Here is a 13,686-nt window from a genome sequence, read left to right as displayed (position 1 = left end):
GTGACTTGATTAATCAATTGATATTGGGTTTTCAAAGGAGATGACGTAATGTGAATACTAATGGTTCGATCCTCCGAGGGTACTTTTTCTGAAGACGCGCGGTTACATGTCGTTCACTTCATAGGCAGGTGAGTTTACGTTCCCCCCGCGGTATGCGGCGCAAATGGTACGGTCCGCATGCACTCTGAGTTGTTGCTGAGGAGCTTCCACTGTGCACTCAGTGCATACCATCAAATTGGCAGGCTGCTGTCGCGTCCTGTTGCAAGTAATTGTCGCCTTGATTTAAAATAGAAAACAATGCAATCTTTTTCTCACCAAACTTACCTTGGACGCCATTGCAAGATCGCGTTGTTTCATCTTTTGTTCCATATTACAGGTGAGTGGGATCTTATTCGTTTTGTTGTCTTTTCCCAACACGTAAAAAGATAAGTTTTTGATGAGTCCAGCTATCTCCTGCACGCTTTCGATTTGCGAGTTCTTAACGCTGGCGTTCCTCGTGGTCCGAAAATGAAGATTTTTTTTATTTAAAAAAAATGCTGTACTGTTGAGATTTTAGCAGGTGCATCGGAAAGAAATAGCTCAGCGAAAACTTGGCTACAAGTTGACTTGCTTCGCCGCTTCGGGGTGTTTCTAGTTAGTAGCACCACGTCTGATCGTGCTCCGACCTGGGGCTTCCTTAGTAACCGCCGGGGAACCGATGCAATGAAATTGTACATACCTCCACCCTGCTGATTCTACGGCAGCCATATTAAAGTCTGGACATTCTATGTCAAAGTAGCATGTTTCTACGAGCAGTTCAGTGCAGCCCCCTCCATTCAAAAGTATTGGGACATCGCAGCCAAGAGATAAAGATTATCCGCTTTTATTTGCAGGTTCTTGCATCTGAGTGTGATGCACAACTTTGTACAGTGATCCCCAAATATTGCACATGATGTAGAAATCATGGGAAATTATCCAGTTTAACTTAATTGGTCAGAAAGTTATTTAGTCAATCAGTTCATCTCAATGCTAGAGATGAAAGTGCTGGCGCAAATTCAAGTAAACTACTTTTGTTGTATGCAAGCTTAATGCTAATACTGTAAAATGCCACAGAAGGGCTAATGAAAAGCATCTGTGTGGTGATGTATATCCTTTGTTTGCAATAACCGATCAAGCATGATCCAGTGACATCATCATACTTGTACAGTATGTTTTGGATTTTTTTTTTTTTTTGCCTTGTGAGGACATTGTTCATTGATGTTCTTTGGGGATTTGTTTGCAGTAACTGATCAAGTGACATCATCATACTTGTGCAGTATGTTTTTTTTTTTTTACTGCTTGATGACTAGCATGATGGGTAAATGAATGTAACAAAGTATGCTTTGTTTGGAACAACTTATGCATCAAACTTTTTACTGAGCAGCAAGTTATGTTTTTTTTCCCGCAACAATTTCTTAATGCCTGGGGCATACTTTTTCCAAAACAACGTGAAGATTAGCAATTGTGGTGATTAAAGTAGCGGCGTAGTCATCGCCAAACACAAACCCCGCCCTGCCCCCGTGTTGACAACTGAGCCAAATGTTATTTCAACATTATTGCTGTAGCGTCCCCCTCTCTGACCCCTTTGATTGATTTCTCGTTGATGGACATTTGTACGGTTGTGAAAGCCAAGCGGCTCGTACAAGAACTTGATTTGTTAGTTGAATAAGTCTAGACTGCAAATGATGATTCAGCTGTCCCGCTCTGCACAAGCGCCATCGCTGCCTCCACCCTAACGCCATCTATTTTATGCTCTGATTCCCACTTAAAGCAAGACTCCCCCGGCCTCTGCCAAGACATACATATTTATACACTTGCTGCCACTTACACATGCTTGATGGACTAACTTGAAGTATCTGCCAATTGCCTTTTCTTTGGAGAACATTCGGCTTAAGAATGATATGAATCATATCATCCCACCCAAAGTGTCTCTGACATCAAACCACATAAAAAGGGGAGGGGGGGGCAGTTCAAGTTTCTAGTATGGCTCCAGGAAATCCTTGCAAAAGCGCACAAAAGCTTTTCCACTAGCATGCATTATGTTAGTTATTTGTCAGTGATGCATGTGAAGGTATTATTGTCTAAAGTGAGAACAAGCGTCAGACACTCCCTGAGGAGCAGTGTGTCCTTGATGCCAGGATTTTCTTTTTTTTCTTTAAACAGTGTGAACGTGTCCCCTCATTGTGTTACATTTGCACACCATTGAGACCCCCCCACCCCCTGAAAAGCACACCAAGTACTGTTATGACAAGCTCCAGGCTGCATATATGATCAAATACACTTTGCCGGTATTCTCGTCACTTTTTCTTCTCGGTCGGAGAAAAACGAGGGCACGCTTATGTAAGGTTGTCATGTCACCGATAAAAAATTTAACGCAGTCGCTATACCTCTGTGATTACATATTCACAAATGGAGAAATGCTGCTTTTATTTCCGTGCAGTTTTAGATGCTTGGGGCAGTAGTTATTGATAAATGTTAAAAATCAAAACAAATAGTTGTGACAAATACAACACCCGTGACGTAAAGTTGAGTAACTGCCGCCTCGGCTTTGAAAATTGATACATTTAATGATGCGCTACTTTGGCTCGGGCCCTTCGAATGGAACCTTGAGTCTCTCGGGTCCAATTCACAAGACTCATTTTTTTAGCGGCGAACGACTATAAGAAGACTCCCGTTTTTCTTCGGAGGTCTCCGCCTGACATAATTATTCTTTTCCACGACGCGTTCCAATCGGTAATATCTGCCTCCAAGGTTTTTCGGAGTAAAAAAAAAATCTCATCTGTTTGCACATGTCCAATTTGATTACCGCCAGAGGTTTTTCAAAGTGAATGACTGCCTGCAAGCACGTGGAGTGATGTACTTAGTATCGACTCTCAGTGAGTGTGTGAAATTGCCAATGCCTTGTTTGAGGCAACTAATTAGCCTCCTCCAAGTGAACCAACATTGCCGCGACCCTGTCACTCTTCATTCGGGAACGGCCTAGCTCTCCTTGGAGGGATGTACGGATACATTTTAGAGGGCAATCTTCTGCCCGTGCAATCAGTTCGTGGGCCTTCAGCTCTGGTGTAGAAGGAAATCAATCAGTGGCTATAAAAATAATTGCTTGATAGCTATTTCACGTTGTCAGTCCTGCACCAATATTTGAGGCGGCGCTCTTTGGAGTTTGGCCGCAGATGGAGCTGATTTTGGCAAAACAACAATGCAATACTGTTTGCTACTCGGTTGCCGAGCAGCACAGCGGGTTTTGATTAGTCGTGATCTTTTCCACGCTAGCAGTTTGTAGCAATTAGTGATGTAGTCCAAGGTTTAGGGACATATATTTAATTTCTTTTTCTTTATAAAGCCGTGACGTCTTTCATGTGTTTTCGCTTAGCCGCAATCTTGACGACAGCATCCCTCTCAGTCGTCTTTCCTCACACTTTTTTTTTTTTCTTCTTTCCTCTCGCTCTCTGAGCGGTGATGTCATCTTCGTACCCTCCGTCGCCGCCTTCACTGGGATCTTGTCGTCTCCCTTTTTTTTTTTTTTTTGCCGTTCCCTTAAAGAGATGAGCTTTCAGCTTTGGAGCGGCGGCACAATTGCGACAGAAAGGCGGTGGGTTTGTCGGAAAAGAGGACATGCGGAGAGACGGACTGCTTTCATGCGCTCTGTCTGGGTGGAGGGAAGCTGCAGATGAAACAGATTCCTCAAATGAACGCTCCCGCTGTCATCTGTGTTTTATTTGTCGAATTGCTTGACGCCTGCTGTGATGCTATCATACTTTGAATCCCGTCTTATCGCCGCAAATGTCACATTGCTCAGCGCTTGGAGAGCTATGAAACATTACACGCAACACCATAAATATTCCTCAGTGTAGTTTTGAATAAAGTCTTAGTATGACCTATATTGTTTCTTAGGCCGGGGGCGTTGAACACTGGAGTTTTTATTATATAAACAGTAGTTAATAGTCGTTTCAGTTTTGAAAGAATGTTACATTTTCCCCGTCACAGCCCGATTTGATTTCCGTGTGAGGTTTGAGTAATGTTTTCTCTATTTGGGTCATTTCTTTAGGGATGTTGGCCAGTCAGGTGGTGGTGCCACCCAGTGTGAGTGCCGTGCTAGGCAAGAACCTGACGTTAGAGTGCCGAGTGGACGTGGCCACCAACCTCACTCTTACTCAGAGCTCTTGGGAGCGACGTTTGCCTTCAGGCTCTGTCACGGTGGCCGTCTACAACCCGAGCTACGGCATCTCCATCTCCCGGGAGTTCATCCATCGCTTGTATTTCCGCTCGCCTTCATCCCACGATGCCACGATTGTTCTAGAGAATGTGGGCTTTGCCGATATGGGTTTGTACACCTGCAAGGTGGCCACATTCCCGCTCGGGAACACTCAAGCCTCCACGACTGTCAGTGTGCTGGGTAAGCATATCAAAAAATGTTTCATCCACTTCAATGCGATGTCTTCTCATTGCTATCTTCTTGGAATGGTTAGTGGAGCCGAAGGTGTACGTGTCGGCCGGCTCGACGGCGCTGATCGACGGCAGCAACGAGACGGCGGTGGCCACTTGCATTGCCGAGCGAGCCCGCCCCCCCGCCGAGGTCTCCTGGGAGTCCAACCTTTTCGGCCAGTCGGAAGTGCAGCTTTTCGACGACGTCAACGGGACCACCACCACGCAAGTGCGCTACCTATGGCAGCCCACCCGTCACATCCAGGGCCACACGCTCACGTGTGTTGTCCGCCACCCAGCTTTGCTCAACGACTTCAGGGTGCCCTACCAGCTTAATGTGCAGTGTAGGTGCATCCATAAGGGCTCATATTTTCTAATATTAACAATGAGTGGCAGTGAAGGGTAGCAGAGTGCAAATTTGAAATCATAAAGAATGTGAATCAAGAGAACCAGTCTAGCGATGTCTTTCTACGTGAACCAATAATTGCTATAATTGTGTTTTTGTTGTATTTGTTTACCCTCAACAACCGGTCTTATTGTCGTGATGTCGCCATCAGTTCATCAGCTTTGTTTCTTCTGCTGCAGTTGCTCCGGATATTTCCGTGGTGGGATACGACGGAGACTGGTATGTGGGTCGGGACAATGTTCAAATGACGTGCGAGGCCAACGCAAACCCACCGGCTCGTCACTTCAGATGGATCAGGTGTGTGTATATGTAAGCCACTTGCACTAATGAGAGCCTTTTTTTTTTCCCCTTGGGTGGTGGTCTGAAAAACAAACTAAAAATAAATAAATAAATAACATAATTCTCCAGAAAACGCTGAAAAGGATTCATTACATGTTTCACACGAGGGGTGGGCGGAAATGTTTTTCAAAATTACCGGAAATAATCGGAAAATGGCATCTGAGTGTCCAAACATATTTCAATGGGGGGGCAGTGCCCCTGTGGGCCCCCCTCTAGCTCTGCTCATGTGTAAGATTAGTTTTAAATTCATGTTCATTGTTTGCGGTCCGGTTGAATCCCAATTTGATGAACTAAGATTGTGCAAGTGTTGTGTTGTGGTCAATCTTTGCATATTTCTTGTTGCGAAATAGATGTCTCATCATGGAATGCATTTTGTTTTGTCCACTGAAAAGTCATGACAAGTTCATGTGGAGTCACAGCGATCACTGTGTCCTAGGCGCCACACATGCAACAGTCAGCATCTTCTCGTCATTGTTTACTTGGAGCTTTAGTGCTGACAGCTTTACAAATAAATCCAACAAACGTCTTGCTGCTCTCTACAGTTTGCAGATCAACACTGATGTTTGTCATTTACCCATAAAATAGTTTGAGTCAAATAGTCAGTTTCACATGAGCACTTTGAAACATTCCTGTTTTGTTAATTTATTTTTTTAATTTATTTTTGTTATTATTATTATTATTTTTGGTTCCAGGTTGGATGGTGAGATGCCAGAGGGCGTCGAAATCCTCAACAGCACCCTGCTTTTCCTCCGTCCTCTCCAGAAGAATGACTCGGGCGTGTACAGGTGTGAGGTCGCCAATGACATCAACCTCCGCAGTCGGGACGTTCGCATTCTCATCCAAGGTGAGCATCGTGGAGTGCATGCTAGCTGAAATGTGACTCCGCCTCGCACGTGTCTAGTGTGCGCCTGCATGGATGGCCACTTGACCCATAATTGCATTTACACCCCCAGATGTTCATGTGGCACCTCTTTGGCCCACAAGTAACTCAGCCATTGCTTAACACCCCCCCCCCCCCCCCCCCCCCCATTTTGTCTTGAGCATGTGTGGTGTGTGTTTTGTGTCACGCAGCAAGAGCCACAAAAAATGTCAGCCTGACTGGGATGATGTCTCCCTTTCATGAAACATTAACTGGTTCTTTTCAACTCTTATATATTATTTATCGTGCATATTCTATTTTCTTATGAGAGGGGCTGCGCAGGTTGTTCACTGTTGCTTTTATTGTGCGTCATGCATACCTTCCGCAAATGTGTTCCATTCATCGGCGTGAAGATGACAGCGCTTCCTGGTTTGCGGTTTGAACCAATCAGACGGGCATGCTTTTCTCTGATCTTGTCTGGCACCGCTTTGGCTTGACTCTTTTCATGACTTCACTTCCTCCATCTCACTCTCAGTTTATTTTTTTAAATTTTGGTTTTGTGGTCCATCAGATCATTTTACGCTTGTTCTATCAACGCTGCAAGAAGTTAAGGCAGTGTCGTCATGTTCTCAGTCTTGTAAATTTGCCCAACAACTAATTGCTTAGCAGGAAATTGTCTGAAAATGGAGACCTTGAAAGTTAATTTATGTAACGATCAGAGCTGCAAAGGAGAGGTCAGCCATTGAAATCAGTTTGTAGTTTTATGTTGAAATGCAAACTCGAGGCTGGAAACGGCTCATTGTGACATCGTCTCTTATGAATGATGATGTGATACTCTTTAAAAGTTGTCTCAAAAGTAGAGGCAAACATCCCCAGCCATGACTAATAGAAAGTAAAATACAATTTGTCAAGCTCTGCAAACCACCCACTAATTTGAAATGTGTCCAAAAGTTGTGAACAAAGTTCTTCCAGATTGTTGAACCTCGAGTCTTAGTAACGCAACACAACAACACAGCTTTTGCATGGCGAGGGGGGGCGGGGTTTTTAACAATATCTAAAAGCAAGATTACACACACATTGTCCATCGGCATTGACACCTTGAGAATGTAGTTTAGTATGTCAAGCAATCCCTTCTGTAGAATGTAGTTGCACTGACATTGTGCTTGTCTGTGTGTTCATCCCCCCCTCGCCCCCTTTACTCCCCATTAGATCCTCCCACCATGCCTTCCATCATTACCGCTCCTGTCCTCTCTGGTTCCTCCTCCTCCTCCACCTTAGTGGACGATAAGCTCCACGTTCATCTCAGCTCCCCTACTCTCGAAGCGCTACCTGAGAGTAACCTGGGCACCGTAGTGGGTGGGGCAGTGGGCGGGGCCTTGTTCCTCCTCCTGCTGCTGTGTCTGGCCGGCGTGTGCTACCTGCGAAAACAACAGACTTTGCACGGGGACTACTACGCTAAACAGTGCCCGGGTCCCGGCGATCTCCAGAAAGCCCCTGGCAAGCAGCACGAGCTCCACGTCACCAAGGTCGTCGGCGGTGGCGGCAGCGGCGGCTCGCACCGCCGTCAGGACCACGACAGAGAGGAGTGGGGCGGCCGCGAGCTCAAGCGCCACTGCAGCTACGATGGAGATGAATACCCGTCTAATGGCTACACGCGGGCCATGAGGGAGGGTGGTCACCACAGCAACCAGCAGAATCCCCAGCAGGGACAAACGGCGTATTGTAGTCCACAGCAGCAGCCCAGGAGGCCCCGATACACGCAGTCTCCCAAACCTACGAGGAACGGCTCCCCCTACGTGCCAAACAACGGCTACTACGCTAGCGCCCCGGAGGGCGATTACGTCTCTCACAAAGACGGCTCGGTCATCTCTCGCAGGGAGTGGTACGTTTGACCCCCCCCCCCCCCGCCACCTCCACCACCACCACCGGTCCTCACGTCCTGATCACCACTTTACTAAACGAGGACCACTTGACTTGAAATACCTTCGCACCCTGGAAGACACTTGAGATCGGCTCACAATGTGAATGAGCCTGCTTGTGGCTGCGTTATCCTGTACGTGCGCCCACCAGGCGGCCATTTTATGTCTGGTCACGAATGGAAGTCAGAAATAATTGCACTGCCTTTTGCCACAGTCTCTACATTTCTTTAAAAAAAAAAAAAACATTATCTGTGAACAATTCAAGCCTCCCCCCTCCCACCCGCCAAAATTAGTTTGAGGCCTTGCTGACTTGAGTTCATGTTGTCGGGACGGACCTCTTCTGTTGTGCATAGAAAAGTTGAGAAAAGAAACCGGGTCATGAAGTCCCCATTTGTAAATGTGATGAAAGAATCCGCCATGGTCCTCGTTGTTAACCTCTTGAGTTGGGCCCTCTTTTAGTTTACAATGCCTCGAGATGACAAAAGCTGTGTTGGACAGTTTGCACTCTGGCACAGGGCCAAGTTATCAATGGTTGGGGGGCAGCAACATGGCCGCCATCACAAACCCGAGTAGAGTAGTGGCACTGCCGCTACTAACGGGGCCCGCTAATTTGTAGCAGTTTTGTTATTTTCCGATGTCAGGATATCATATCAGGAGCTCTGTAAAGTATTTTGGCACGTGCACTTAGCAGACGCGATGGAGATCGGACAATCTCCCTCTTGCACACTCGTGTTTAGAAACGGTAGCTTTTATGTCAACTTTTTCGATATTTTCCCGGAGGCCAAATATTTGCTTGTGTGATGCGTAGCGCAGACTAGATGACAATGAAATCGTAGCATATATTAGCTTATCGCGACGGGGATGTCCTCTAGCTTGAAATGGAAAGAAGCGTTAAGTTGCAGCAGTCCAATGGCCGTTAGTTCGATCGATGTTCTTATTAGTCCGGGATGTGACTCTTGTGCTGTGATTAGGCAGCCGTCGTCGTAGTGACACGTTGGCCAGTGCCAATGGTGTCGTTTCTAACGTGAGATGCTAGACACATACTTGTGTTGGAAATGACCTTAGTGGCCATATTTTGTCACGTTTACCTCCAGTGTTTGTACAGTGCCATCTTTTGAGGTCACTGCTGCCAAGCTAGTACTTGTCGATGTTTTTTTTTTTATTTTTTTTTTTATAATCGCTCTGGACACAAGTTGGTGTAAGGAAGATAGGAACTTGCTCCTCAGGCAACATTTGTCTCTAGTGGGCTTGATAGAATCTCACGTGTATCTCCAGACTGCAGCCATATTGTGACGTTTTCATGGTTGGGTGACAAAATAAGCGTTGTGACCACCTCGGTGTCCAGGCAAACATCCGTGCTGGTAACAGGAAGCATGGCTGCCTAATCCCCATTTTTTTTTTTTTTTTTTTGGTTGTTTTGCTTCTATGCACTAAGGCGGAAACGTCACTAATCGATTTTTGCAGCCCTCGTACCTGGAGTCATCAAGTTTGCTTGAGTGAAGCGGCGAGACGCCTTGATCGTTCAACTAGTGCCTTAGAAGATGTTTGGTTCCATATTTGTAGTTTTCCTGTCGACGTTTGGTGCCATTACTGTTGTACTCTTCTCAGTGCCATAGATTCGTCGTATACATGACAGAGTATTGCCAAGCCTCCATAAAACTTTAGTTGTGACGATAGTACCACAGTAAAGAAACACTGTGAGGAGTTTATGTTGGATCAGCACCTTTTTTTTTTTTTCCTCCCTCTTTGTACATAAATATATCTTCAGTATTCAACAGGAATGTAAGTTAATGGAAAGAAATATATATTTATGTCAGTGCAGCATTGATTTGTTGTTCTTTTTTCAGATACTTTGTCTCAATAAAGCACCTTAGCACACGTGAGTTCTTTTGGCTCGTCTTGGGCTCTTTGTGCTTCAATAAATGACATCATCTCTAGCTCCCGAATGCTGCATAAGACCACCCCCCCACTCTTTACTCCGCTCCATCGGCCCTCCCCGCCTCCCCTCCCGCTCCTTCAGATCCAGTATGCACATCTGGGACGCTGCCGATGATGTAATGCTTCCTCGCTTCATCTTCATTACAGCGTAGTCTCGGAATTATCTGGGATTACACTTATTGTCGTTAACTGGAATATGGTCATTTGTTTTCCGATTCTCGTCATTTGAATTTCCACTGTCAGATTTTCCTTTTGCATTCAGCACAAAAAGGCCCCCTCGTGCACCTTTTCTTGCTCCTCTAGTGAGTTGACTCCCCCCATCCCCTCCTCATGCCCCCACCCCCGTGGTGTCTCTCCCCTACTGTCTAGCAGCTGGTAAAATTAAACGCCGGGTGTTTGTCTGGCCCAGAGTCCCACTCTCCAGCCCATTGACTGTCCCCATGGCAACAAGCTCATCTGGGGCTGCTTCTCTTTCTGCTACCTGGCCACGAAATCTGGAGGGGAGGGGGGGGATGCCGGGGGTTCACGGCACCGTGACAAGCGGAGACCGGGAATGTCCTCTTACCCCCCTGCTGCATGATGACGTGCATGGGATTGACCTTGACATTTTTGAACAGTGGTGTCCATCAGCTTTAATGACCTTGCCATGCAAAGGTCACTCTCTTTCCTCTTGACCTTGAAACCTTTGTGGCTTATTAGAGAAAAAAAAAGTACATCCCAAGTTAGTCATCTTATTTGCATATTCAAAATAGAGGGAATAAAGAAACTACATTTGATTTTGATAAATGAATGACCTTTTGACCTGGACAGCAGCTGCTGCTGCTCTTCCACTGCCACGCACGCAGCGAAGGTCACTCAGTCATCGTGCATTACAGCGGGAAGGTTGACGAGCTGCATTTTTAAAGGCGATCCGATCAAGCGGCGCGGCTCGTGTCGGAGTTCAGCCGCCGTCAGGGCGAGGCGGCAATGGCGGCGGGTGGAGGACGAGATGAAGGGCGCGTGGGGATGAGCAAGCGCCAAAGTCCACACTTGTCGTGATGGAAGTGGTATTTAAGATTCATTGCGACACATTATTGATCCCTCCCCCCCTCCGCTACCTCCACGGCTAAATCAACTGTAATTGACCCTTGCACGTGTACTTTTCCTCCTGTCACCTTTCGTCCTCCCGTCGGCCTTGCGGGCTGCCTGTCATGCTCCCAGTTGTACACAGACCTGCTGGGGCCGCTCAGCCGGCCTGTGTCATGAATGCATCTTAATCGGCGTTAAGCCTTAATCCCTTTTTTGTGGGGGGTGGGGGGGGGAGCATATGGTCCAACAAAGCTAATTCAGCAGACATTACAACAGTATTTAAGATCAACGCACACAATGAAGGCAGGGTGTGATGGACCCTTGGGAAGGGTCACTAATGCAAAAAAAAAAGTTATAGTCTAATGATCTCATCTTCACTCCAGTGGTGACGGATTTGAACTAATTGAATTGCGATATTTTAAAAGACATCTCAGAGGGTGTTTTCCCATTTGCGGTTGACTGTAAACGACATCACAGTTTCTTAAGAAAAAAAAAAAAACTGGTTGAATTTGCTGCTTAATTCATATCCCACAAATGCAATATTAATCACAATGCCATGTTTAAATGTTGAATGTTTAATAGCTTTGCAGCTACTACATTTGCTGTATAGAAATGAGGTTTGATGTAAAGAATACTGACTTAGGTTTCCAAAATATGAAAGAAATGCAACCATAAATAAATATGAAATAATATACTGTCAGCAGGACATAGAAAGATTTTCCGTTTGGAGTTTCTCATTTTCAGACTGTTATAGTGTCATCTTGTCCTCATGTGAAGGCTGCTCTTGTCTTTCTCCTCGCAGAAGAGTCTCAGGCCATAAGGTCAAACTCCCTCGCCGTGGCCGGGGCGGTGATCGGCGCCGTCCTCGCTCTCTTCCTCATCGCCGTCTTCATCATCGTCCTAGTCACGGCCCGCAAGGCCCCACCGGCTGCCTTTTCGGACAAAGTGTAAGTCAAAGAAATCTGACTCAACTCAAAAAAAAAATAAATGACAGATGAAAAATGATTCCCCTTGAGCCTTGGCTGAAGTCTGTCAGCGTGTTCTCTTTCACCGCTGGGATGCAAAACGCAAAAGTGTGTGAACAGTTAGCCCTTTGTTTTATTTGGTGCTTTTGTCCTCAGTACTTAACCCTGGTTTAAGTGCTTGAAGACTTACTTTAGTGAATTAAGCTTCTGTTTAATATTGAAGTTCTCACCACTACTCTAACTTGTAACCTGCAGACCTCCTTTATCCTTATACGTCCACTTCTATACAAAAATCGGGGAAAGTGACAGTTAAATAAATGAATAGCATTCAGTTTTGTCACTGGAGTAATTATGGGCAGCAAACTAAATATAAATCAATTCAAGGTGGAAGGTGTGCATCGGCACTATGACACGGCAGAACTGTGCATGATCCTGCAGCGCTGTAACGAAGTTAGCATCTTAAGCGTGACTGTGGCTGGATGTCCCGGCGGGACTGCCTCGCCACTCTCCATCACGCTCAAGAGTGTGTAGCACAGCATTGACTGGCATTTTGGAAGAGAAAAGCAGTCCATGTTGCAAAGTCGATTTTAATAAAAGGGTCGTAAATATACCACTAAAATGTCATAGAATGGTAAAACTCTTTTTGTAATTGACTTTTTTGTCTTTATTTCAAAGGATTGACCTTCCTCCAACACACAAGCCTCCTCCTCCATACTCCGAGCGAGCGCCCGCTGTTCCTTTGGGTGTCCACGCATCCCAGGTGGCCTGGTTGTGTCAGGTAAAGCCCCACCCCCTCCTCATCCTCACCATGACGATGATGCCACTTGCCCACACGTCTACTACATCTCTGGTGGCAGAGCCGCAGGGCCGAACGCAGGTATGAGGCCACGGAGAGGCGACAACCCCCCGCGGCGGGGGAGGGAGCACCGGGGAGACGAAGCCCCACGCAACCGCCCCGCCTGGAGTGGGTTTGTCATCAGAGCGGGACGGAGCGGGTGTACATCAACCACCGTGAACATTACGTGTGATGTGATGCAGTCGTTCACTTCAAATTTGAATGCCGTCAAGCTCTGAGCAGCTTGCATCTGTCTGCCGAACCATCAATCCAGATTTGGAAACAACTGGAAGGCCAGACTGTTCTCGTAAGCGGAAGTCTTTTTTTTTTTTCTTTGCAAAAATATGTTTTTATTTGCCCCCACTTTTCGAAGAATCTCCAAGTGGAGGTACATAGAATATATTGCAAAGAAATTGAAGGACCTGACTTTTGCTTTCCTTCTTAAAGCACACATATGTATAGTTGATTTTAGAGAGTTTTGCTGTATTTTTAAGTCCTTTATAGCTGCTAAGAATTAGAAGTGACGTCTGTATACTGGATACATTTACATGTACAGTTGTGCCTTGAGATGTGTGTTTAAATCGGTTCTGTGACTATGCTGGTAACCCAAAACACAACAATCAAATCGTATTTTTCCATGGAGGTGAATGTATAGGGTATCAATCACCTCACGACATAAATAGAATTTAAAAGCGTTTCTGTATAAACTGCTCTTTCTGGTGTGCCCGACTTTGCCACACGAGGGCAGTATAAGGCACATTGACGGATGTGTGTCCATTCTATATTTTTATGGCCGCACATCAGAACTTTGTGTCCATGTTATATCCATATTGTGAGCACAAATAAAAGGGAAAATAATCCCCTGTTGTGTTTTTTGCTACTTGGTGAATCCATTCCTCCAAATTACTTATTTG

The 13,686-nt window shown here is 45.8% G+C and overlaps 1 protein-coding gene across 3 annotated transcripts; it reads left to right on the top strand.

The window, feature by feature from the left end:
- The first annotated feature begins 206 nt into the window (after positions 1-206).
- Positions 207-13,632, top strand: nectin3b (nectin cell adhesion molecule 3b). Of its 3 annotated transcripts, XM_049741596.1 has the most exons (8): positions 207-376; positions 4,067-4,414; positions 4,488-4,787; positions 5,029-5,146; positions 5,881-6,032; positions 11,775-11,919; positions 12,613-12,715; positions 12,795-13,632. In XM_049741596.1, exons 1-8 carry the CDS (start codon positions 298-300, stop codon positions 12,963-12,965), a joined length of 1,416 nt encoding a protein of 471 aa, XP_049597553.1. In that variant the 5' UTR covers positions 207-297; the 3' UTR covers positions 12,966-13,632. The 3 variants fall into 3 exon arrangements, with proteins under 3 accessions (XP_049597553.1, XP_049597552.1, XP_049597551.1); XM_049741595.2 differs by lacking the exons at positions 12,613-12,715; positions 12,795-13,632 and adding an exon at positions 7,257-7,929 and having other exon boundaries at positions 11,775-11,914; XM_049741594.1 differs by lacking the exons at positions 11,775-11,919; positions 12,613-12,715; positions 12,795-13,632 and adding an exon at positions 7,257-9,849 and having other exon boundaries at positions 208-376.
- The last annotated feature ends 54 nt before the right edge of the window (positions 13,633-13,686 follow it).

Source organism: Syngnathus scovelli, chromosome 15 (genome assembly GCF_024217435.2).
Source record: "Syngnathus scovelli strain Florida chromosome 15, RoL_Ssco_1.2, whole genome shotgun sequence".
Lineage (NCBI taxonomy): Eukaryota > Metazoa > Chordata > Actinopteri > Syngnathiformes > Syngnathidae > Syngnathus > Syngnathus scovelli.
The sequence above is the reverse complement of the archived record's forward strand: the minus strand, read 5'-3'. Positions and strand labels throughout refer to the sequence as shown.